Raw genomic sequence first — 26,831 nt, forward strand, 5'->3', positions numbered from 1 at the left:
ATATAAAACAGAGTAGGTATAATTTTTTTCTTTCCAGAATTTATAAATTTATTACATAGATTACTGGTATATACTTTTAATTTTCGACCTCTCGCCACGGGAATGATAAGGGGTTTGTTTACATTTGCTATGGCGATCAATGAGTTTTAAACCTCCTGTACGTACCGAAACATGGCGTCTTGAGCTAAAACACCGCAACGCTACTGACACTGCATTATGTACACGTTTGTGTGGAGATTAATCACGGATTAATTAATTAGACGAGGAGGGATTGTTTTATGCAAGTACAGGTAAAACTCAATTTTTGTTGTCAGTAATTTCTGCAGTCGTCTTGAAATAGTTATACAATGTATATATCAAAGCAATGATGGATTTCGACATGTTATCTTGCATGATTCTTTATATCTGCAGAGGTAGAGAAGGGAGGGAAGTGGGGGAGGGGGGTTCATAACAAATCCCCTGTTATCATGACATCAAAATTGTAATAGTACTTGAGAAAATTTGATAGCATGCGCAATTAAAGATATTATTATTAGTAGTATACAGAGAATCAATTAATAAATGAGAGAGAGAGAAATCGCCACTCGATTTTCTAATATTTAAGTCTGATTTCTTTTCTTGCAGCTGTCCAGAAATTGTGATGAAATGGATGTAGAAAATATTTCAAACAAGGTATAGCATGTTATAATTAGCAAAAGTAAAGAAGAATTATTGAACGCCAAATAAACAATTTGCAAAAAAAATGCTTCATCGAGAACACTGCCAAGTTTCGTGTCTGTAACTCGTGAAATACATCATTTTGTTCCCTTTTAAATATTTTCATGCACATATTTATTTGTGTAAGCAAAGCGTATCCAATAATAAGCATAATACTTCTAAATTGGTCGCTATAAAAGGACATAAATTGAATACCTGCTCTCTGTGTTTGTAGAGTACATGTCCCATAATCGACGTGCCAAAAATCGAGAAATATTGCTAATAAATGGAGTCTGTTGTGTGTATTTACTTTGGCTGTAGAGTTTTCGTAACTGTACAAATAATCCTCTATATGCCTATCAGGCCCTATATATGGTGTGAATTACTCACAAATTTATATTATCCAGAGAGCGTACAGGTACAATTGAATATGCTTTGAATTTTAATCTGTCGATAATCTGTATAAGAGCTGACGGCTAATGCATTAATGGTAAGGAAACTACACAGTGTGTTCGCGATTACAGGTTCAAACAATGACTGAACCCTGTTAAGGTTTGTTCTACAATTTATTTATGACAAGATGTTTATTCTTCATGCATGCTATATACCGTGTTTCGTTTTTGTGGCGTTCTTTAAATATGTATAAACTGCGTTTATGATAGGTCCTATATATATACCCAGGTTATAGGTACTGTATTTTAATTTTTATCGACACAACAAATGAATACCCAGGGTAATTCAATGATTTAATTAATTTATCAATCCTTTTAATGACTCCCAGACAAGTGCAATGGGCAGGTTATTTCCTCAATTGTCTACCCATCAAATGCCAACATGCTATAAGTGTGCTAGTTACGTCACACTTTTCTATTTAAAATGCCTTATCCAGGAATCATTTAACTTTTAAATTGTTTTTCATATTGGATTCTACATAAGGTGTTTTTTTTAAACCTAAACCACGAATTCCTAGCAACGAAATTCACTTTTGATCCGATGTCTCTAGATAAGCCCAATTCTATTGGGTTGTCTTCAACCTTTCTATGAAATTATTGGACAGCCTTGGTCGTATTTCTGTCAGTTGACGTCCTGTTTTGTGGTTTTTAGCTCCACTATCACATAGAGGAGGGAGAGTTGAGAGAGATACAGTTTCTCCTGGACCCAGTCCTAGAGAAGGCAGTCATCTTACAGATCGAAGAGAGGGTAAATATATATACTAGTATGCATGTATACAACTGTAGTTTTAATATTTGGAAGTATATTGTACAGAAAATTACGTTGGGTGGTCTTAGTAAGGTCGCATAAGACAGAGAGTCGCTTAATACAGAGAGTCGCTTAATACAGAGAGTCGCTAATGCAGTCTAGACTGTACCTGTAATGACCCGGCGACTCTAAATCAATTAATTCATAAACCTGATCGATATCAATCGTAAACCGAGATATCACACTATCATGTAGTTAGATATTTGCATTTATTTAAATCAGATATCATTATAACCTAAATACGTGTAGTATTTTATTTCGTCCTCACTTATTTTTTAGGTCACGATTCCCATGTAATTCTAGTCAGATATCGTTAAATTCATTCAGTCAAGCATATTCATCATCATCATCGAGTCAGATATTATCTTTTCCCATCTAGTCAAATATCAGCCTTGCTTAGGTCAGATATCATTTCAGCCCATCTAGTCAAACATCATCTTTATTCTGTCAAGATGCTACCATTTCCTATCTTTGAAAGGACTTTAAGTCATTCTAAAACCTCTGGACATACGATACATCATAAAATGACCACATTCATCTTTTTGGGACACCTATCTTATCTATCTTATATTAATTTCACATCTATATGAAAAGTGTGAGCGATTGAAATTGGAACCGTACTCTTTTGAAGATGAGTCTTTATGATTTATGTAAACCGATGACCTGGTCAAAAGTATTCAACACACGATCTAAATGTGAATGCGTCGCTGATATCGCCACTATAAAACCTTGGTTTGGTTTGAACATATTTTATTGTATATATAATATAAAACCTTAATCTGATAAAGAACATTAATTGAGTAAGGAATCTCTACAGGAATCAAATTATATTTTGAATTTGTAAGGTTTATAGTTTATAAACAATGCTCTCTCTCTCTCTCTCTCTCTCTCTCTCTCTCTCTCTCTCTCTCTCTCTCTCTCTCTCTCTCTCTCTCTCTCTCTCGTGTATGTTTTGTGCTTTCGCTTTATCTAAAGTCTTTTAAAAATCATAAACAACCATCAACGGAGAACAATTTATTTTAACAATACACAGAGAATCCCACCCTCACTTATATGGCATTCTTGATAATGCTGCTAATTTAAAACTCTGTCTGCAAAGGTCTTCAATTACTGACAGAGCTCAAAATCTGTACCAGAATCTATAAATCCAAACAGATTACACCTTTTCGCAACACTGACCCGCGGGGAACCGGACTCTCCGAGTCCTAATCCACACTGTGATGATCCGGGAAAACCATTAACAGAAAAAGACAGACAATAGCTACTAACTGACGTCGATCTGTTTTGTGTCTTCCCCATTATTCCGAGTATTTACGTCATTCCATTTTTCAGTTTTTACAAAGACAGCCATCCACAGACCCCGTTAACCTAGCAATAACACACAAACAGGAACAGGTCGCCATCTACCTGGTGGAGAAGGAGTTCTCTGTAGACAGGGTGTTTCATGTAAGTAGATTTTTTTATAGTCTTACTCGCTTCATATGGTGGAATCTTCAGAGAGAGAGAGAGAGAGAGAGAGAGAGAGAGAGAGAGAGAGAGAGAGAGAGAGAGAGAGAGATTGTCTCTACACTTATGTCCATTTTATTTTCAATGTGTTCAGATCAATGTGATACATGATATTTACTCATAAATATTCGTGTACATTGGGCAAAACCCGTAGTTGCTGAAAGGAAGCCGACTTTAAGAGACTATATATAATTATATGTAGATCTATCAGTTGGTCCGTGGTCGATGTTAATGTCTGGGTGTTTGGTGCCATGGTCGTTTCATACTTTATTTTTCGAATTTTGTAGATATTTTGGTGGATACTTTTAAGCATGTAATTCAAATTAAATTTGTCGTATTTTTATAATTAGAATATAAAATGTACAAAGTTCTTAAACGGATGACTTTAAATCATTTACACTCTTGTTTTGCTAAAATATCACGTCGTTTCTTATTCTATATTTGCTAATTTGACCACAAGTAAACTAATTTATTATTTCAATAAAGTTCTTTCAAATGAAATGTATATTGTATTACTCTCGCAATTTCTGTTGATTTAGGTCAAATCGATCTTCATTAATTATTAACAAAGATGCGATGAGAGTCTCACTGAATGCTGCCGATGGGTTGTTGTATTAGTCTATTGATTGTGTTATCCTAACTTTAATAAGCTCTCAGATTATACCGATATTCCTTGTGTATGACTTCATTACAAAAAGTGATACTTTATCTAGTAATACTGTCTTGATATGACTTTGCACTTAAAAAAACATTTTACTTTAAAGGGGCATGGTCACGGTTTTGGGCAAAAATTATTTTTCCGATTTTAATGTTTACAAAGCTTCAGTAATGCATTTTAAATAGGCAACCAACATTTAAGTGTCATTTGCTGAGTCATAAGAGAGTTACAGAGCTGACAATTCTTTGCTATGTAAACAAAGCTTTTGTTTACATTTTGAATGTTGAAGTGAAAATTGCAATTTTAGACCCCAAATGAATGTGTTAAAGGTTACAACACTATTTATTTATGATTAAAATGAATAAAAAGATAGACAAATCAACTTAAAACAGATTTTTCACAGGTATATTGAACATATGTAGACAAAAACAGGACACGAGCCTTGTTTACAAAACAAAGAATTGTGAGCTCTGGATCTTTCTTATAATTAAACAAATGACTCTCAAATTTTATTTGATCATTAGAAATGCATTACTATATAAAGCATTGTAAATAATGAAAACAGCAAAATAGAATTTGATCAAAATCGTGACCATGCCCCATTAAACCAATACTTATAAACGAACTGGTACGTTGAAATTGATATATACATGTGATCCCTGTGGTACGTTAGTCTAAAGACTTGGTCATAAGTGGGAAGACACCGTCATGCAACATCCATAGGACGTATTGCAACTCACAATATCCCGACCGAGCGGCAAGAGAATATCTATCAGTAAACACAGATTAAGATTATTCAATCTGAAGAAATTGGTTGATAAAAAGTTATAAAAAGACCACACAAAACGCACGTTCTGTATATTAATAGAATTTCAAATTCATTAAAGGATTCCTGCCTTTTTATTGTGTTCGTATAACACTATAGCACTGCACCATGCAGGCACGGATTGATAGTAATAGATCTTACACGTCCAGATTCTTATTCTCAAAGAGGAAAAAGGGAAGTGATTATGGTTTTAATGTAGACCAATATCTGAAGACAGTGTTCAAATAGATCCGTCATTGTTGTGGTTTTGCAGTGGGACAACCAGAACTGTGACCAGTGGTGCTACTACGACCACGGCGTGGACATCTGCGCCTCAGAATACACCGCGGCCGACCACGCGGAGAAACAGAACCTGTACAAGCTCAACCAACTCATCAACGAAATCCGCCAGGGAAAGAGGAAGCCCGGCCAAAGTCTAACGGTGCTCAACATCCCCAACTATGTAACCAAGTCCGCCGTACAACGGCAAGAGGTCAAGGCTGAACGGGTAGGTGTCACATGATAATTAAGGTCAAGAGGAGTGGTAAAGGTTGTTTTCTACTGTGGGACTATATTTTGACAGGCGAGCTCACATTAGATTTCAGTTTCAGTCGCAGTATATTATTTTTCACAAAGTGAGTCTTAGGCTCAAATAAGGTCATTTATGACCTTTATGGCCCTAGTTGCTTAAATACATTTTATAGATGAAAACACTGGTTTTGAAATTCCGTCGCCATCATTTAATCCAACAAGACAGATCTGTATCTTCTAAGTAACAAGCAAATTGGTAAAATAGTCAAGCTAAGAGGGGATTAATAAGTTTCATCGATCAATCCGTCGCGAGATGTGTTTGGTTGTTTGCATTTATATGGCATTGGTTAAAAAAGTATGCTGGGTTTTTTTTAGCATTTATACAATATGGAGGCACCCAGAAGAAAGGACGTTGAGGATGCGCATGAAATACTCGATAAATACGGGAAAAATTTTGTAACGAAGGTAAAGGCTTAAGTAGCGTGTGAAAGTGAAATTTCAGTGGGATTTTTTGGACAATAGACAAATGATTGATTTTAATTATTTACTGATTAATATAAAACGATATGCATTTTTTCTTTTCAGGAAGGAAACACCCTTCTTCATTTGTATCTAGAAAAACCCAAGGTGTATATCTATATCTTTGCCAATGCTGGTGTACCCGTAAACATACAGAACACGGTAAGCAGTAAAGTGTTTAAGGTACACTGCTCCCATGATAAGACACATAACTCTTGTTCGGATAAATCATTATGATTTTTTCATCAAATTGTAACACTATTTCAAGTTCTGACCCTCAAAGTATGGTAGAAGCTTGTACCATTCAGTTGCAGTTTGCATTTCTTTTAAAAAACAATCATTAAAAAATAACCTCACTGGGGAACGGCTAATTTAACTTTAAACTATAATAAAAATGTGCAGTGAAATCACAGGTACCATCTATTATTAATACATGTAGTATCACCCATTTTCCCTGTACAGGATGGGGACACAGCGCTTCATATCGCCGTCCGTTGCGGACTGCTGGATTCTGTGGAGGCTTTACTACAATGTAGTGCAGATCTCGGAATCAGGAACAAAGTTAGTTAATACGGTATCCTTATAATCCTCTCAAGATCAGTTCAGTGTGGATATCAAATCAAATGTTCAGAGGTTTATTCACTGTGGGATTATGGAATTTTATCATAATCATAAAGGGTTTTTCGTATGGTACATCTTTTAAGCATTTATTATCCCCGAAAATATCAGTGCTCTGTAAAAACATCAAATATAATCTTTTAAAAACTTGACATCTTGCAAATTTATCTTCCCTTGGATAAATGTTGAAAACTTTACTGGTAGGTCAATTGATTGCCGCGAATCAAGAAGTACAATTTCACTGTATGTTTTTAATTATGCAGTAATTTATTGGATAGATAAGATAAGAAATATGCATAGCAAGATTTCTTCTCCCCGTGCTTCCACATTGTAATAAAGACTGTTGTGTCTCTTTGTTAGATGGGAATGATGGCAATGGACGATGCCGATCCGAAGAGAGAGGACATCACGACTTTGTTAAACACATTCAAGGTACATACATTACAGTGTAGATCAAGGCGATTTATATCAGTGATTTGTATGACTTGAAAAATTCGATAGATTTATTACAAAAGAGAAATTCGTTTTGGCAGTTCCATGGAAGGAGATAAGTCTGAGACAGAGAGTGAGGTATCCTGTCACTGCAGCATTTAATGTACTCGGACTTCATTGTATTTAGTCAGCAGTGGTCGCATGGAACAATATCTATATATTCACCATGTCTATTTCATTTCCATACAGGCTTTCTTTATAAATATAGGTTTTATTTAATGGTATATGTTATGAAAATCATGCAATTTCTTACACATACATTTAAAAAAGATCTAGATGTAAGATGCACGATTTGTGTTATATAACTAGTTCATTTTCAGAGATTATGCCAAAATCTCAGAGGCTTACAATTTTAATCTGTCTTGTTTGAATTTCACCACGCAGCCTGGCATTGTTACCGCCGTTTGTAAAGGCAATATTAGGACTATAGAGATATACAAGCGCTTTTGGGGTAGCACAGAGGCGGTGACTAACAAGGTACAAGGGGACCAGTTGTAGGGACCAGCCAAAAACTCGATGTCAACACCATCCAGAGAACATATTTTGTTTTGCATTGCGTTGTCTAACGCTTGAGCGTATATGCCACATTTTACAAGTCCCAACCCCCTCAAAATGTGATCAAATGTGATTAAGGGATAATGATTATATATAATGAATCATTTATTTAGTTACCAATTCCAAATTTAGCATAATGACCCCCATCAGAAGAAAATATGCTCTCTGTTTCGTAATTCGAGGTGTTGACAACGAGTTGATCGCTGCACTACTAATGAGTTCTGATGTGCGGACATGTCTGTAGTTGTTTGTATTGTAGCTGCTCTGGCGTGTGCTCACGATATAGCATGTGTAGTCGTTTGTCCTTATTTGTAAAATCGTCCTCTGTTTCAATACCATGGAACAATGCCAAGTATTGAGATGACGAGTGTGTATGTGTATGTCCATAAATGTTGTGGGTTTTTTTGTGTTATCCTAGAATTTATGTTAAAATTTCCGCAGTTACAACGTCTTTACCCAATAACAATTAAACAGTTTTTGCAAGGGATGATAAACTCTTCTGACTTACAAAGTTTTGACACAATTCTTCAAATAATTACATGTAAATTAATGTAAAAAAAACCTGAAAAGTTTGGAGCGATGGCGTTGTGACTGCGTGGTTTTTACATTAACTTTGCTCTAACCTCAGCAGTTCTCCGCTCGCCGCGTCATAAAGCGGTCGTCTAAGTCTTCTTGTTTTCTAGATCTGTATGTTAGTCTGTGTTTCATATACATTCTAGCCCGGAGTAATGGAAGCCATTTACCTAGGAAAGAACCATATTTTAGATCGGTTACTGAAACGGTCATGGTGCAGTTTATGCAGTATTGTCAAGGTAACCGTTGAACTTTGCCCTTTGAATTTCGTCACCCGGGTCTTCTGTAGAGTTAGTTTTAGGTTAGATTCCTTTTTGAAAAAGTAGATTTAGTATTCTGTCGTGGTTTTTTTTTTAATTTATTTAAGGCAGATAATTTCTTAGCTTTTCGGTAAAAGTGAGTGACTGAAAATCCCGCTTTATTTTGAAATAATTGTGTGAAAAGATTTATGATTATTTTTTATTAAAATTAACATCTAACACGTGTCTATTTACATTGTTAATTGAATGAAGTGAATTTAACTTCCTTCTGTGTCAATGTTTTATGAAATGACGTACAAATGACCCTTTGATACATGTATATGTACCTTAAATGCAATTTCAAAGTTTTGTATTACGTCAAATTAAAAACATTTGAACGATAAGTCTAAATGTAACTTTACACCGAATTTCACTTTTGAATGAACAGTGAAATAATTTGAAAGAGATTAAATTAAAACCATAAACCAGAAGTAGTGATTATATATAATTATATATATTTGACATTTTAGGAAGGTAGAACTCTTCTAGAATTTGCAGAGGCAAAGGCCATGACGGAGAAAGGCACAGTTGCCAGCTGTTTCCGTATTCTTCAGGAATTCAGGAAAACTAGTGTAAGTCTTTACTGATTGGCCTGTACATGTCGCCAAGAGTGACCACAAAAACAAGGAATTTCAGAATAAGTAGCTTTTGCCTTCATATCATTTTAGGAACTTATCCACGCCGTTTTATGCGAGGATGTGGAAACAGTTAGAAGTATTATTCAAAATGAAAAAGGATGGGCTGTAAACCTTAGGTTTAAGGTAGGTCATACCATTTCTGAAGCAACCTGTGTGAATTCAGTCAATTTAAAACTGCACCTGAATATTAATAGGAAATGTGGGGGTTTTTTAAGGATCGAATCGGAAAGACTCTGCTGTCACAAGCTATAGACGCCAACAACTTGGAGCTAGTAACGCTGTTAGTGGATTCCCCCGCCTGTGCAAGAATCAAAGGCATCAGAGTCCGAGAGCATGAAGGGGTCAGTGAAAATCTCTCTCTCTCTCTCTCTCTCTCTCTCTCTCTCTCTCTCTCTCTCTCTTTCTTTCTCTCTCTCTCTCTGACTTTCTTTTATAGTATTTTCTCTGTTTTTAGACAAATGTTACAGTGCCATTATTCCACAAGTCTCTCCATCCCGATATCAACATCGACATCGCCAAATACCTCCACTCCGTCATGCGGGACCCCTCTGAACACTCGGAAAAAGACAAGGTGGGTGGAGTCGATTGGACAATAGGTCAATTCGTTCACTGGTTGATTGATACAAATCAATTTATAATTGAAACTGGTGAATATATTGTTTTGTTATACTTTCATGTTAAATACTGAAATCTGATTGGTTAAGACGCAGTTAATAATATTTACTATTACCCTCAGCGTTAGCAACGCACTTGGCAACGGGTAACATTAAAAAATGTTACATGCGCGAAAATTATGCGCGTACGGTTCGCTGTAGAATTCACGTTATTCCTATATAAAAGCAGTAAAATTTTCTTAAAAATTTTAAAAAAGACATTCAGTATAACAAAATAAATAGTGCCTGTTTGGGAGGATAACAGTTGAAATTGACACCCCTCGAAAACCATTGTCAACCTCCGCTTCGCGTCGGTTGACAATGGTTTTCTCGGGGTGTCAATTTCAACTGTTACCCTCCCAAACAGGCACTATTTATATAATATTGTTTCTTTATTTAGAACGGCAACACAGCAGTATTAAGGGCGATAGAAAATGGCTGTTCCGTGAAGTTTGTTCAGTGGCTGATCCAGTGTACTAAGGGACTGTGTCTTGTGGACAGAAATAAGGTAAGCAGGATATACTCTCTTTGTGTGATGATGCAGGGTGGCAGCCTCTCCAATAGTAATGCAAGCTGGCGGTCAGTCATTGAAATGATACGTAAGTTGGTGGTACTTGTATTGATTCTAGTAAGAGAAGCTGGCAATATGCTAATTTATAAAGTCTCATTTGTTTGATGACGTCCTATAACATTGCCAAATAAAAACTTTTTTTATGATAATAATATGTTTTTTGTATTTTAAAACTCATTTATGTATTTGACACCACATATAACTTCTTTTAATTGTTTTTTGGCTGTTTTTAATAAAATACCGTATTTAATGTAATCAGGATCATAAACATTCTTTTTTACAATAAAATTCCCAATCACTTAAAAATTAATCTGGAATAACGAAGAAGATCAACCATCTTCTCGCAAAATGAATGGTTTTTTGTGCATTGTATTTTTAAATCCTCCTATAAATGGCCCAATGCCGAATGTTGCTCTTTTATGGGTGTTTGACATCTGTCACAATTTTTAAAACTGTAATGATGATTGTTTCATTGCAGGATGCTCTAACTCCAAAGGAACTCGCGCAATCGCTCAACAGGGACGACATTGTTCAAATGATTGATAAGGTAAAATTTTACCTTGACAACTTAATGTTCTTCTCATACAAAGAGAAACTATATTGTTTCACTGTACAGTGAAACACGCTTAAAGCGAGGTGCCAGGGACAATCATTTGTGATTCATTTTAAATATAATCATTGTTTATCCGTTAAGGGTTTTTTTTTTAAATTCAAAACTTGGTATGGGACACTTGCATGTTGTGACATACTATTTATCAGAATAAATAATAAAATCAAGTGTAATTTTATAAACAGTTTCTTTCCCGAAATCGAACACTAACAGCGTAGCGCAGTGGGTAAGAGGATTCGCCACGAACCTTTAAGTCATCAGTTTGAATCCCGCTAGGGTTTTTAAAACTTTTTTCCTTTCCAAAAATCTTTAAAACGTATTTTTTTTAGCTAAATATGATAATATTCAAAAATTATAAACTGGTGAAAGTATTTCAATCATAAAGTACTGAGTTCTTTAATCTACATTAATATCGACAGATGTTCCATACCACCTTAAGGAAGCAAGGAGGTCAACAGATTAACCATCAGATCTACCTTAATCTTTTAGTTATGAACTATTTTAGCTATAAACTATTAATTTTGTAAAGAAAATTCCATAAATTTATGCTTTTAAATTTGCGTATTTTCTGTTTAGACCTCTTCTTCTAAAGGAGATAAATAAAGTCTAAAATTTACCAAGATCATCCAGCCCTATAAGCGTAAATTTATGCTTTAACTATATTTTTAATTATTACAGTACATAATCGAAAAAATGGTACCAGCCCAGTTGCCAAAATTTTCTGGGTGCTTCCTCAAGGAAAAAGACACCTCTACTATCAAAGATGAGGTGGGTCAATGCATTTCCGTAAATCATTTAATATATATTTTATAGAGATACGTGGATTTTTAATCTTTGCACCTTCACAAGAAAAATATCTTGTTCTTTAAATGATATCTCATGATGCCGTTTATTATATGATTGATGGCATAGTCTGTTTCTAAAATTTCATTTGAAGCATGTATCTTTTTTATTTCTTTACAAGCCTATGTACAAGATTTTTGTGGGTTTTTTTTACCTTGGGCTCTATTTTTTACTATTTATTCAGCAAACTGGGAAGACGTTGGCTGAGAAAGCGTTGGAGGACGATCGTTTTGATGCGCAAAAATGGCTCAACTTCCATGATGTACAGGTAAGGCAGACCCAAGCATATGCCTGCTAGAACTGGAAATGCGCAATGCATCATTGTTGGCGGAAATTAGAATTTCGGTTTAAACTGATCGATTTGATTTGAATTTTTAGAATCACGCAATTCGTCTGTTTGAGGCGGCGGCTCTCGGGAATGTAGACATTGTGGAGAAGACGTACGATTCAAACTACCGGGACAAGGTGAGCTAGTTATAATTTCTTTTTCTCTTTTTATACAACAATGGATGCATCCTACAACCAAAATAAAGATATTGTGCAGATTCTTTTCGGGTAAAGCTTAAATTTAAAAATGTGATTATTTTTCTTTTTTTCTTTCAAGAATACATGCAATTATCAGCAAAAACACAGCGGTAGAATTGCTTATTTTTGTATCCAAATCCATAATTTTTGAATTTCAGAGACGAAGTGAATTTGTTATACACCAAAATACATTTCGGAAAATTTTACATGTTTTCATAATTAATACTAGTATTAACAAACCCAATGCTTTTTTTGTCGAAAATTAAATTCATTATTTATATTTATACTGGCAACTATAAAGCACTTTTTGTCCTTCGTTTTTTGGTAGAATGGGTACACCGCCATGATCCGTGCCGTGGCCTTTCAGCAGTATGAGGTGGTCCGGTATCTCTGTATAACCCGCCCCGTACTGAAGTCCATCCCAGACAACGTAAGGTTGCGTTTTTTTAACAGATTAACAGTGTTGTTGTTTTTAATTTTTGGATGAATAATTCAATTAGACGCAATATGCACCTAGTTGGTATAAATGTTGACAGACTGTGTGTTTGCTTGTGTAAGTTTAGTTTACACATATATATTTTTATTCTTTCCCTTTTGACATTCAAAGAAATCACCAGAACTTTGTCTTTTGAAGTGCAATCGGTATCCTCTACATTATGCTTATGCGCTACCAGAGCTATTCGGGAGGAAATTCATCGAGTTATTATTGGAACAAAATCCGCAGGCTCTTGAACAAAAAGTAGACAAGGCAAGCTCTCTCTCTCTCTCTCTCTCTCTCTCTCTCTCTCTCTCTCTCTCTCTCTCTCTCTCTCTCTCTCTCCATTGTCTACAATTCTAACATCTAACACTATATACTTTTTTCCAGGACGGACGATCTCCAGCAGATTACGCCAAAATAAGAGATTCTTTGGAAATTCAAAAAATGTTGTATGATGCCAGAACATTGGATCTATACGGAAAGGTATTGTTATATTAACCATTTACTTATTTTGTATCGCTGACCCACTTTCAAGTTCAATTTTTTTCAAAAACTGAAGGTTAAAGGTTCATATTAATTCATCTGTCAATCATTTACAGAGGGGCCCGCCCTTAGGACCATGGCCTGACGGTGCGAGTCGCAGACCCCCAGACGAAAATCAACCAATGGATTTCCTTGACGTCATGTGATCTCTTCCACGTGACCATTATTTTTAGTAACATTTCAAATGCTGTGATAAAAAAGCTCAACGTTTTCCCAAAAAAAAACCTCTGTATCATATGATGTATATTTTTCAACTCGATTTGTTGTTTAATTGTAACAATTAATAAAATATTTTTATATCGTTTGTTTTTACATTTGAGCTTCAGGAAGAATGTGTTTCACAAGATCTGGTGAAGTTGTTCATGGGTTTTTTTTTCGTAATGGCCTCTTCTTTCGCATCAATATGAACCACAATATAGAAAATAGAAAATATCTTTATATTTCAAAATATATATAAGTATATCAGAAATTTCCAATAATTACAGATGTATTTTGCATGATTTCAATCATTTATTTTTCAGATGCATGTAGTTATAAAAGTATAAAGATTTCATTTAACTTTTGTGCTTTTTCATCAGAATTTTTCGATGACATTTCCGTGCGTCTTGCTCTTTGTTTAAACTGAAAATATACAAGAACACTGAATATCATAAAATCTACATTTATGGAATCCTTTAGACAATATCAAACAAGTTTCAAGAAAATAAATATATCTATCTTCACACCGATTACGTACCAAAAATATCAAAGTTTATGGAGCAATTTTTCTTTTTATTTCATATCATAAATTTGCAAATCCGTTTCTTTGATTAAAAGACTTTTTTTTTTTTTTTTAATTTCGCAAAATCATGCTTAAATATGATCATTAAATTCAATGTGTTTCAAGTAAAACTATCTCACCGCATTTTGGGATTCCACATGACTCCACGTAATAGGTTCCAGCTTGCATGTAACATACTGGCTCAGTAATACCATACTGTGCAAAGTAGTTCCTGCAGTGGTTGTTGTTGGGAAGGAAGGGGTACACATTGGTCCATGTCAGGCAGGTTTTCCCACTGGCAGTTTTACTAACGGTGCCAGAGTAAGACGACCCGTCGCCGGTGTAGCAGTCCTTGTCTGGAATCGGTTTACAGTTATATGTATATTGAGAATACTTTGCATCTGACTGCGCAAAATAATGAATATACTTCTAGTTTCTATACAATGAAATTGCTTTCTTTTGTGGTTCATGTACATGTGCGGATTCACAATACTTTCGAAAGGGGGGGGGGGGGGGGGTTCTAGGGGATAATTTTGTTTGCCAGGGGAGGGTCAGTATTTGCATCCTTATTCCTCCTTAATGACAGTATTACAATAATATAGAATCAGCATTAGTTTAAGGAAATCTTAATAAATTAAAAAATTACAAAAGCATGAGGAAACCTATACTTTTCATTTTAACGTTATAAAGTCAGTATAGTAAATCACTCATATAAGCCATAATTCTTTTTTGATTAATATTTGCACTCTAATTTATTCTTTCACACATTATTGCAAAGAAAATTTCAACATTAATTAAAGGAAAAATCCTATAACAATGAAGTTTGACCCCATGAGTAAACCAATAATATTTATTTAAATCTTACCAAAAATGTATAGTTAAACACTTAGGAAACCCTTAAATCTTTAAGGATCAATATTTGCATCCTTATTCCTCCTAAATGACAGTATTACAATGATATAATCAGCATTAGTCAAAGGAAATCTTCTTCAATTAAAAAAAATACACCCCAATTAGGAAGTCTTTTAGATCAAAACCTATTTTCCGGAATTTTCTGTGGAGTTTTTACAAGTGAGGATTTTTCGAGAAAGAGGGGGGGGGGCAAACCCCCTTTCACCCCTCTAGATCCGCGAATTCATACAGGTTATGAAGGTAGCGGGCATTGTAGGAGGAAAAACTTTGATTTTTTAACGAAAGAAATCACTTGTCTTTAAGTTTCTGCATGAGAAAGAATGAAAGTTTTTCTCACCGGGAATGTTTTCGTTTCCTGGGTCAGTGGTGGTAGATCCACCGCTTCCGCTGCCGGAGGATGTGTCACTTCCGTTGACACAGAGATTACCTGAACAGGTATACCCGCCGGGACAGGAACTGCACGAGGCTCCGGATACATACGGCTTAACTCCTCGGTGATTGCCACTAACAATAGTTAAAGTCATTTAAAATATATGTCAATTGATATCAGTGAAAAACCCGCAATACAGAGGTGTAAGTCACAATTTTTACCCATTTCCGTAGTTGCAGACGACAATTGTTCCACCGGTGTAGCTAGATGGTAATCCAGAAATGGAAGAGCAAGTTTTACTTGCACATCCCAGGTATTCGGAATTAGCCCAAACTACCTACAAAACATATTATTTTGTCTATTTCAACATTGTAAATATTTAGAATATTTTAAAACACGCCTCTCATTCATGTGGCCATCTTGATTTTATACTCTTGTTATTGATGTCATTGATTTGCATAGAACGTGCCGGTAGTATTACACGAAAATGTATGCAATCTACAGGTGTTTACCTGCGTGTAATGTCCACACACATCAGAGCAGGTGTTGGAGCTGTATGTGTAGTCCTTTTTCTCGCTGTCCCAATTCTCTACCGCATAAGTTGGGTCAACAGTACCTTCACATCACAGATAACATAAAGTATATTACCAGCACCGTCTAGTATTACAAATTTAATTTAATGTTGAAAAATCAAAATCAATTATTAATGAGATAATTTTTTACTGCTTGATGTCGCGTATAAGTTTTCGCCAACGTAGCTGAACTCTGACGTCAGAACTTTGGTTTCTGTAGTTCTGGCGGAGTTATGTCCCCATATGCATTTATTTGCGTAATTCTGAGCAACGACTGCTAGGTCATCACTCCATTTCTATGAGGAAGGGAAAAATCATATCAAATAGGCTTGTTAAGTCTTAGATATTTTAACAAGAGAAATCGGATAAAAGCATTTAAGGAAGTTTAGGATGTTAATTAGTATTCATTTCATTTAAGTTAAAATGGTTTAAAATTCTCAACAAAGGTGTTCGTATATATGTAGAGGGGTGGGGTTGGGGCAAACGAACGATTCCCTATTCTTTATAAGAGACTGTCTTGTAGGCCACGCACACACCACCTAGCATTATCACCGGACTTGTAACAGCATAAATGTGCCGATCTAGAGGGGTTTTTTTTCGTGGGGACCGAGGGATATTTGAGTTTAAAACTGTTACAGCGATCCGTTTCAGTAGAACAAGCTTAACAAACATTTCCACCCCGTTTCTGTGTTCTAGATCCTGAGCAATGCAGAGATCAAGCATTCGGCAAACCTCGACCGATTCCGTAACCTACACCATACATGTAGGTCTGGTGTAGGTTACGAAATCGGCCGGGGATTGCCGAGTGAGAGAATTGAAAGTTCAACTGCAATGTATATCTAACCATATTATAAATCGATATTTAAGCATTGAATCATTATTTTTTGAAAGATGTGATCTCATAACTGCAACGGCGTGTGCATACAAATTGAATAACGCGCGCTATAGCGCGTTAAGATAATTTGTTTGCACACACCGTTGCAGTTATGAGACCACATCTTTCCAAAAATAATGAATGCTTTTATTTAAGTTTTAAAAATTTATTTCCTTCACGCAAATATGATTTGTTTTTAAAAAGCTTTGACTTATTCAACGAGTAATGCGAAATTAACGGAAGAGCCATTGGAACAGCCGAATTATGCTGACAAAAATAGTGCACGGCGTTTTAAATTCTGATAATACAATTTTATTTTTCTTTCTGTGATTTAATGAATTCAATTTTGGTACACTAAGAAATAAATCAATTGAATTCATAGAACCGTCAAAATTTATTTATATCAATGAAATATTAATCAGCATAAGTATAATATCAGGTCGTGTTCCGGTTTGAAGAGTCAGTTCATGTTCTTCGAGAAATACTGAAAGAATACTGAATATATTCATACGCACCAGATTTGGTGAATGGGTCTTCTGTGTTATGCGTAAATATCACTCAAATCAACCAATGCAATTTAATAGAGGGAAAGAAAGTGAATGTAAATATTGGTTCTTGACCCGAGAGGTGCTGAAAGCCAAGGAAGAAACTAAATTGTCCCGGCATATCTTTGTGGTTACTAGTAATTAAGGGGGCTCGATGGTCGTGGCCATTTTTAGACTGTGTTGATCTCCTTCAGAAGAAGAGCTTTATATGAAAATATACGAAAATACCCAAACTTAAAAGGTAAAATATATAGATTTTTTCTTTACTAAACAATAGTTTATGGAAAAATCGATCATATTTAAAAACATGACGTTGATGTGATGGTTAGATTGTTGTCCATTCAACTTCGTTACCATTTTCTTCATATTGGCTGCAGTCGGGTTGACATTTGACCTCGCTGCATTATGAGCATCAAGATATTTCTTTTGGTCAGAGGTGATCTGTCGCTTTTGTGTATCGCTTTGTGGGTCTCTCACATCATCATTTTCTATGGGTAACTGGAGAGAAATCCAACAGAAATGAAGTAATCCGTAACAGAGGTACATAGGTTTTTTTTATCAAAAATTTTTAAACTGTAATGTATAAACTACATGTCAAACAAAGCGCAAATATCATATGATAATTCAAACACTACATTTTTCTTCTTAGACGACAAATTTACCAGTTATTAAATTTTTTAAAAATGTGCAAAACTTTCATACCCATATACATGTATTATAAAAATATTTACCTCAAGGTTGAGACTGCGCAAAAAATGCTCTAAGTTTTCCCTTTCCTCATTCCCCTCCGACGCTTTCAAAGACATATAACAACAAATTAACAAGTAATCATGCATAAACTTCATTGTAAACAGGGAAGGGAGTGAAGGCTACATGCATATGGGTTGCATAATTCACCCGAATCTCTTAGTTTATGTGGCATTTATCTTTAAAAAGAGGCCTGTCCGAAGCAAAATATCGACGTTTAGGTTTATATTGTGGATCTCATCGTTATAAGACATCAGATATCGATGTAAAATATGTTTTGAACTCTCTACTCTCTCTCTCTCTCTCTCTCTCTCTCTCTCTCTCTCTCTCTCTCTCTCTCTATAATGCACTTTAAAGCTTCTTAAGTGGTGTTAGTTGTAGTGCTAGATTTTGTTTTCTTTGTTTTTACATATATAATTCATTTCTTTTGTCCTCAAGAAGGGACTGGATGTCGCGAAATTTTGACAAGATCAATTGTTCGTGTCGTTAGCCATTTTTAGTGTTTTATATATTTAGGTTACTGGGGTAGTATCTATATATTGTTCAATATATTGCCAGTAATAAAATGTATCGTTGGCGCATAAATAGTCAAAATAAAATGTCACAAAAACATTACAGCTTTTAAAAACATTTTCTAACAAAAGCATTGAAATAAATTGAAAAGTTAATGTGTACTTTTTCTTCGTTTCTTCTTTGTCTGTTTATCTCTGAACCATCAGAGAGTGAAATTTTGTTTCATCTGTTTGGTTGATGCATTATTTGTACATTAACTTCAATTATGTTAATGCTTAATAATTATTGTGTAGACACAGTTGCTGATTTCCCTTTTTGAAATATTAAATTCTACCATGATGGTAATTTCCTTCACCAAAGAAACTCCTTTGACGTTTTAAAACATGCTGGGACCAATCTCTCAAAAAAATAACAATATCCTATTTGGTATATAATATCCCAGATGGTGAATAAATGAATTGAAAAGAATAATCTTTTTTTATTTTGCATGAAATGTAATAAATTTTGATAAAGCAGTTTTTCTATATATAACATAACTTCTTGGGGATTAATCGACAAATTAAAATGTAACATTTGATATAATGATATGCCGATTTATTTTAAAAAATAAGCAAATGGTTTTTTTTTCTTGCGTCCAGCAGCCAGAACAGAAAAAATAGTAATGAGATAATATTCACATCTGACATGATATATTACGACAATAATTAAATAAAGATATTCGAATGCTAGACGTGTTAATTGAACTATGGTGAAAACATACTTGACACCTAACACTCGGTGACCCTGTTGTGCGCAAATGCAAATTACAGACTATCAAACAACCCGGGTAACTTGACCATGGGGTGTTAATGGATATACCCACTGCATGCGTACATCTGCTTATTATACATTTATAATGCCAGCTTGATTTACAAAGAGATATAAAGTTGACACATCCCATGAATAATTACAAAATTTGTTCCCAAAAATGTTTTTATTTACAATAAAATTATATTTTTTTGCACTTCCAATTTATATCCTATTTGGGATGTTAAAATATAACCGGTTTTAGAGATTGAATTTTGTATAATCTTCTGAGAATCTTAAGACCACATTATCCCAAAAAAAATTCATATCGAATCGCAACAGAGGAATAAAAATGTGGTTTGGGCGCGTTTTAAATGAAATATTCATTCAGACCATGTCCTTGTCACGTGTTCGACTCGGACAAGGAGCAACTGTATTTTAGCCTGGAGAAGGAAGGGGGTAAGGTATGCACATCATTAAAAATTACAGTGAAAGAGCAGGCTGCTGAACTGTAGCTCAACGGGAAATTCGGGCGGATAAAATCCATTCACTTTTCCGTTTCCGTAATGTGACATCATAGAAATACTCAAGTTTTATTGAAGAAATGATTACATGTACACCACATTCAAAGATGATGATTTCCCACATAAATTTCATCTCATTTGTAAGTCATGATGCGTGTCTCTTTTCCCTTTCTTGTGTTCTCACACAATGCTGAATTTCAGAAGTGATAGTGAAACAACAAGACAGTACTTTGTATTTAAACATTTAAACATGTGATTTTAGAGAAACTTTCTTAACTAAAGACTCTATGCTGTTATTTTACTTTATTATATTCGGGTGAGTCAAACTATCATCATGTTGGAAAGCTCTTTCATATTACTTAAATGTTACCAGATATAGAGATATCCATTTTGGCATTTTCTTACCTCTGGGGAAACAATGAATTCCAATTGTTCCAAATAATAACAACAAACACACCTGTAAAGATCGTATTACCACATGTAACTTGATTTGTTTATATTCTACAAACAAAAATAACTAAATAAAAAAAAAATAAAAAATCCATGCAGTCTTATTTATAACAAAATATCCTTAATCAATATGCTGTAACAAACATGCAAATGATGGTACAAGCCGTCATATTTTTTCTTCATGTTCTTCACTAATAAAGTATATACAGGTAATACATAATTATATTGACCGTCGGACATTTATATAAATCGAGATTAAGACAATTAAAGCGAAATTATTCGGTTTATTCACGTGTCTTGTGGTAAAAACGAATCAAAAGGCCTGGGAGCCAAAATAGTCTGATTTTAGACGAATGAAGAGGGTTGGGTGGTCGTGAGCAATTTTTAGACTTTATTGATCTCCTCAACAAGAAGAGTTCGATAAATAGATATCGGGAAATATTGTGGGTAGTCAACAAATTACCCATAACAAAGTTATAGATATAGATATGATTTTGATAGCTGTAAACTATTATTATGTAGAGAAAATTCCATATATGTATGCTTTAAATTTGGGAGATTCTCATAAACAATCTTTATACAGAACTCTTCTTTGTCAAGAAAATTCGTTTAGTCTAAAAATAGCGACAACCGTCCAGCCTTCTTAAACTTGAGGCTAAACAAAATAAAATTTTCATTATTATAAATACATGTAGTTTTTATCTTCAAAAATCATTAAAATGATTAAGGTAGATCTATTAGCTAAGTTGACCACACAGCCACCTTAATTAAACATCCAGGAAAAAAGGAGTTTCGTATAGAAATATACGGAAGAATTTGAATAAAATGAAAATCTTAAATGATATTAAAATTCTGAGCTTAAACAACTTAATTAAGATAAACAAGGGGTGGAAAATCTAAGGGAAATAATGATTTGACTTGCCAGGTGGATCTTATGAGTAAAATGTTGACTACCGCCGAGCCAACTGAAAACAAGGATAACTGCAGCTTTGTGTCCAAAAACTGGGGCAAGCAATTAGCATGCCTCATCATGGGAAACATTTCCAAAGATGAAGACTTTCAATGAAGTTGTTCGCCTTGGGTCAGTAAAAGTCAAATAAATAAGATAAAGGTGAAAATTATATTTCCCCGACTGTTGGTAAGTACTAGTATACATATATAATAGTCAACCAAAGGATAAAAAAATTACGAAACATAAAAAAACGAAAAGTAAAAAAATATTGACAGCATATAGATGTATTGATATAACTAGATTTAAGAAAACATAAGAATGCAATTTGTTTAAAAAACTAAAATCTCAATGACCGGTAACGCTAAATTCTGAGCGAAGAAACAAATTCACAAATTTTTAGCGACAAATATCTCAATGCATTGTGAGATTATATTTAAATTTGAATTGCAAACACACAGAATTGGATACTGGTTACTGTAAAATGTCTTACTTTAAAAATTAAAAGATGCAATTATGAATTAGTAACTCTTATTTTAGATTATTAATAAATGTTGAAATTCATGTATACATGTAAATACAAGCCAAATCAAAATAAAGCGAGTAAATATTCACAACATACCACACAAGGCAGAAAGGTTGTTGTCCTCAACATGGTTGCAAATATGGTTGGATATCTGGTAATTAAATAAACAAAAAAAATAAATATATTTTGTTCTCCTCAACTTGGTGCTATGTTACAACTCATTTTGATTAAATTTTTTTCAAAGTGCGTTAAATTTGGTACCAAGGCTTTGAAAAAAAATATTTAAAAGTGCGTTGATATCGTTTATATTAACACATTTCGAAAAAAAAATGTTCAATGTTTAATCGAAATACTTAATTCTTTTATATTCATGTACCATGAATGATTATTGTAACATTGTTTAGCTCAATGGGATACATTAAACAGATAACGTGATAACAATTTCTCGATTAATTACATAGTTTTTCTCATAAGTTTACAACGAACCTGTAAGTCTTAAGTTCGAATCCCGCTGGGGTTTTTACAATTTTTACCTTTTCAAATATTTTTAAAAGCTATTTTTTGGTTAAATGTTGTAAAATTTGAAAATTCTAAACCGGTGAAAGTTTTTCAATTATATAGTACTTTAATCCACATTAATATCGACAGATGTCCCATACCACCTTAATATGTGTACAGTAAAGTTAATCCTTTAAAAGGATCTTTAATTTGGTACCAAACAATGGACAATGCCAAAACCGAAAATGATCAATGTATAACATGTTTCAAACGGTTTTAATTTCATGTGCTTATTAAAAATCATGATGAGAAAAAATAAAGAAAAGTTAGTTCTGTATTTGTCTATAGATATAAACTCAATACGACCTTTTTGTGATTGTGAAGTGATTTATTTGGTTTGCGTCTGAAAAGTGGATTTTGATTTAGACACATTTACATTCAACATAGCGTGGGAGAAACCATTGTTTGGCCAGCTCGGGTTTCTCTCTCAATATTTTAACAGCAGAGCTAATTGAACTGTATATCTGGTTGTCATCTCCCCGTTCTTAAAGACGGTAAATCTAATTCGTAAGTGTTTAACCATCATACTATAAACTGAATAAAAATGAAATCCCATATGCAAAATTTTTGATTTATACATATTTGTTTTCAAAGCGCATTAAGTGTCCCTATATTAAAAGATGTTGATGTACCTTCATAAAGCAATGTGTCATTAACGGTGTTACACTGCTTATTGTAAAATTGAAATATGACAGATCACTATTATTATATTGTAAAATGAAGAAGGTACAAATACATTTTACGATATAATAATGGTGTTGTGTCATATTACATTTCTACAATAAGCAGTGTTACACCGAATACGTGATGTTGTCCAAAATTGAACAGGTTTTTTTTCAAAGCGCGTATTTTTTTTAAAGTAAGTTACAACGAACTTTTAAATAAATCCAAATTTATAATATAATTTTGGGTCCAATTATTTTATAAATAATTTTATACCAAGTGCGTTGGTATAAAAATAAATAAATAAAGAGATTCGTCAAAATAAATGACATATCACAACTTCCCAAAGTCGGTCAAATTAACTCAGCTTTTAAATGTACTTTAAAACAAGTATGTACCACATTATATTAAGTACATCACAATTGTATTTCTGTTTTAAAAAAACCCCCAAATGATTTAGCCATTGATATAGATTAATAGTATTTAATAAAGAGAAAAGAAAAAAATACCGTCTTACCTACTCATACACCCAGGTTCTGAAAATGGTTTGCTTTCTTGTCTTCCTATATGTATTTATATACCAATATTTCTATCAAATTCGAAAAAAATTGCGCAGTTTTTTTTTACCTTGTGTAACCGAAAGTTCGTAAACAAATTGCATGATCAGCAGTCCCATTATTTTTTTTAAATAATTACGCATTTCAAAAGATGGCAGGATGCTTAACTTGATTTTTAAAAGCTATATTTTTCAACGAACCGCCAATAAAATATGAAGAAATGCATTAACTAGAGAAAACACATTAATATAAGTAGAGACTTTTAAATTTTATAGCTTCCCTTTTAGCACAAATCTTATCAAAATAATGGATGTTATAATTGAATAGAGTTATCAGTTATTTTCCTGAGAATTTAACGGTCCTGTATTTTATTCCTATATATGCATGAAATATGAGGTAATTAAAACATTTTTATTGTTTGGCTAACTAAAATAATGTATCCCTCTCTCTTTTTTAGATAAAAAAAAATCGAAAAAGGCAACATTATTGCAGCTATTATTTGGCGTGTACAAATAATATTATTAACTTCATACGTCAAAGTCGGGTTGTACCGATTAAATTACCCCAAAAGAAGAACGCAAATAAGAAACCATCAAAAGATTAAAACTGAAGACGGATATAATTTTACTGGATTACAATGCTTCGTCAAGCATAAGAAATATAGAAAAAGAACTTGATAAATACGGTAATATTTCTTGGGATAGTTGTTTGAACAATCCTGTTTTTCCTTATCCCTTTAGTAATCATTTCAATTTGTAACTCGTACGTAACAATTTGCTTTTAAGAGATTAGAAGAACTTGAAGCCATGATTGCGCAGTTTATATTTTATGAATGTATTGATTTTGTAAACGTTATATTCATATAATTAACATTAAGTTAAGGCGCAAGTTTACTAATGATTTATTTAGACGCAATATCATAGATAGCCATATTTGTTCTTGTGAAAAAAAAGAGGCATCATGTCTTTTTTTCTTTGTTTGTAGAAAATATTCTGATTTTCGATTGCCTGTTTCGACATAATGGATGCCCACTTGTTACTGGATTACTGGAAAGTTGTCTTTGAACCTTAACTGTAAAATTTTTGCTATGGACCTTTTGATGACCCTTTGTATCCATTACTAAAGTCGATCTCTGTGACTGATTTAAGCATATCAGATCACTATGTTGTCAAGTGCCAATTCTACTTTAGTTCATCATCTACGCAAAACAAAACTCGGCAAGCAATGCCAATGAAGCACATCTCTGCAGAAATATTTGCACATCAGCTAGAAGAACATTACTGTCTTCCATCACAAAGGGGATCGGCTTTAAGATTTTGACTCCAGAGCATCATTGCATTCTTTCAAACCATCACAATCAAAGTCGATTCCCTTAAACCGTGGTACAATGACTCCATTCATACAGCAAGACAACGGAAAAGATAGATGGAAGGTAAAGCCAAGAACTCAGGCCTAGAGGTGAATAGATAGATGCTTTAAAAGCAGACCCGAGCTGTAGTGCACATGGTCAACTCAGCAAAATCCCGCTACTGTCAGAAAAAGCTGACAACGGCAGACAGTAAAGAGATGTTTAGAGTAGTAAACAGTATCTTAAATTAAAATGCAGGCACTCCCTTATTATCGGGTACCAGTGATCAGACCCTTGCCAACTTCTTCTATAACAAAGTTCAAAAGATCAGTCTGGACAAGTCAGATTTCAACAACAATACAGCTTTTCCAGACCTGGACGAACCGTTACCCAACCTCGTTCCTTTAGGGTCCAAACACGGGAAGAGCTGGACAAATTTAGGACATAAAATTGCTAGACTCAAAACAATGTTTAAGATTGATAAAAATTTCACACCCACAATTCAGTTCCTGTTAAACGTTGTACTATGGCTAACTATCGTTATTAAATACAATTGTTATCTCTACCTTTGAAAAGTAGAGAGCTTAATTTACTCAAGACCTTCACTCATGATATTACCTGTTTTGATAATATTTCAAACGCAAAAAAGCTCCACCTAGCTCTATATTTTTCTTTTTGAGATAATATTCAAATATAATTCACAATAATCTTTGCCATAATTGCATACTGCTTTGTGACTTTTTTAAAGGTAAAGCTTGAATTCAAAATATGTGATTATTTCCCTTGTGTATTCTCTCGAGAATATTAATAAGTAAAAATGCAGCGGTAGAACTGTAAATTTTCTATCCAAATCCGCATTTTTTGAATCTCAGATATGAGGTTAATTTGTTTTACGCCAAACCAAAATACATTTCGAAAAATCTACATGCTTTCATAAATAAAATTAACACAACCTATAAAGCTTATACATTTTTTAGATGTCGAAAATTAAATTCATTAGAACCATTTTAACAAGCTAGAGCTTGGACTATGGGTAGTTGTGTCAAACAGCAATGTGATGTAGGTTTGTCAATTTTATTGTTGGCAACTCAGCCATGGCTCTATAAATCAACAAGATTTGCCTGGCTTTTGAGCTAAGACAACGCAATTTGTGTATATTTCTTTCAAAACCAGCGTCATTTTCAACATATTTTGATGCAAGAAATAATTACGTCCTACCGAAAGTCCAAGGTCTTGTTAAAATGGTTCTTTTTACATGTATAGTGGTTGCTATAAAGCTTTTTAGTCCAACTTTTTTTTTTGGTAAAATGGGAACACCATCATGATCCATGCCGTGGCCTTTCAGCAGTACGAGATGGTCCGGTATCTCTGTATAACCCGCCCCGTACTGAAGTAAAATTGCGGTTTTTATTTAACAGATTTTAAACAATGCTGTTGTTAGTTTTAATTTTAAATGATTAATTCAATTAAACTTATTTTTTCTCAAAATAGATAAGCCCAGTTTGTACAAATGTTGACAGAATATTTGCTTGAATAAATGAAGTATACACGTATATATTTATATTCTTTTACTTTAAACATTCGAAGAAATCATCAGAACTTAGTTTTTTAAAGTGCAATCGGTACTCTTCATTATGCTTACCGATATGCGCTACATTAGCATTTTGTGAGAAAATTCATCGATTTATTTTTGGAACAAAACTCACAGGCTCTTGGACACAAAGTAAACAAGGCTCTCTCTCTCTCTCTCTCTCTCTCTCTCTCTCTCTCTCTCTCTCTCTCTCTCTTACAATTCTAATGATAT

At 33.9% G+C, this 26,831-nt stretch overlaps 2 protein-coding genes across 6 annotated transcripts; one reads left to right on the forward strand and one right to left on the reverse strand.

The window, feature by feature from the left end:
- Positions 1–135: 135 nt before the first annotated feature.
- LOC105336984 (uncharacterized) lies at positions 136–13,674 on the forward strand. Of its 5 annotated transcripts, none has more exons than XM_034476412.2 (24): positions 136–290; positions 625–672; positions 1,801–1,896; positions 3,289–3,402; positions 5,200–5,433; positions 5,832–5,921; positions 6,042–6,137; positions 6,438–6,536; positions 6,954–7,025; positions 7,470–7,562; positions 8,360–8,452; positions 8,983–9,084; positions 9,181–9,273; positions 9,366–9,491; positions 9,605–9,721; positions 10,204–10,311; positions 10,853–10,921; positions 11,663–11,752; positions 12,012–12,095; positions 12,206–12,292; positions 12,681–12,782; positions 12,960–13,100; positions 13,218–13,313; positions 13,430–13,674. In XM_034476412.2, exons 1-24 carry the CDS (start codon positions 279–281, stop codon positions 13,517–13,519), a joined length of 2,352 nt encoding a protein of 783 aa, XP_034332303.2. In that variant the 5' UTR covers positions 136–278; the 3' UTR covers positions 13,520–13,674. The 5 variants fall into 5 exon arrangements, with proteins under 5 accessions (XP_034332303.2, XP_034332332.2, XP_034332324.2 ...); XM_034476423.2 differs by having other exon boundaries at positions 137–290; positions 12,987–13,100; XM_034476441.2 differs by lacking the exon at positions 8,360–8,452.
- A 48-nt stretch (positions 13,675–13,722) lies between these two features.
- On the reverse strand, positions 13,723–23,699 carry LOC105338256 (GLIPR1-like protein 1). The gene is made up of 11 exons (XM_034476467.2): positions 23,640–23,699; positions 21,998–22,052; positions 20,382–20,433; positions 18,138–18,199; positions 17,761–17,904; positions 16,139–16,283; positions 15,928–16,031; positions 15,637–15,752; positions 15,383–15,549; positions 14,274–14,489; positions 13,723–13,994 (listed from the first exon to the last, which is right to left on the reverse strand). The coding sequence occupies exons 1-11, from the start codon at positions 23,645–23,647 to the stop codon at positions 13,990–13,992; spliced, it is 1,074 nt and encodes a 357-aa protein (XP_034332358.2). The 5' UTR covers positions 23,648–23,699; the 3' UTR covers positions 13,723–13,989.
- Between the last annotated feature and the right edge of the window lie 3,132 nt (positions 23,700–26,831).

This window comes from Magallana gigas, chromosome 5 (genome assembly GCF_963853765.1).
Source record: "Magallana gigas chromosome 5, xbMagGiga1.1, whole genome shotgun sequence".
Taxonomy (NCBI): Eukaryota; Metazoa; Mollusca; class Bivalvia; order Ostreida; family Ostreidae; genus Magallana; species Magallana gigas.

What these genes read in the sequence shown, in the direction of transcription:
- LOC105336984 (XM_034476412.2), top strand. An exon ending in GAGTCCGAGAGCATGAAGGG is followed by an intron (nt 9,492 to 9,604) that starts GTCAGTGAAAAT and finishes CTCTGTTTTTAG; the next exon opens with ACAAATGTTACAGTGCCATT. An exon ending in AACACTCGGAAAAAGACAAG is followed by an intron (nt 9,722 to 10,203) that starts GTGGGTGGAGTC and finishes TTCTTTATTTAG; the next exon opens with AACGGCAACACAGCAGTATT.
- LOC105338256 (XM_034476467.2), bottom strand. An exon ending in CAACCTTTCTGCCTTGTGTG is followed by an intron (nt 20,434 to 21,997) that starts GTATGTTGTGAA and finishes CGATCTTTACAG; the next exon opens with GTGTGTTTGTTGTTATTATT. An exon ending in TGCGCAGTCTCAACCTTGAG is followed by an intron (nt 17,905 to 18,137) that starts GTAAATATTTTT and finishes ATTTCTCTCCAG; the next exon opens with TTACCCATAGAAAATGATGA.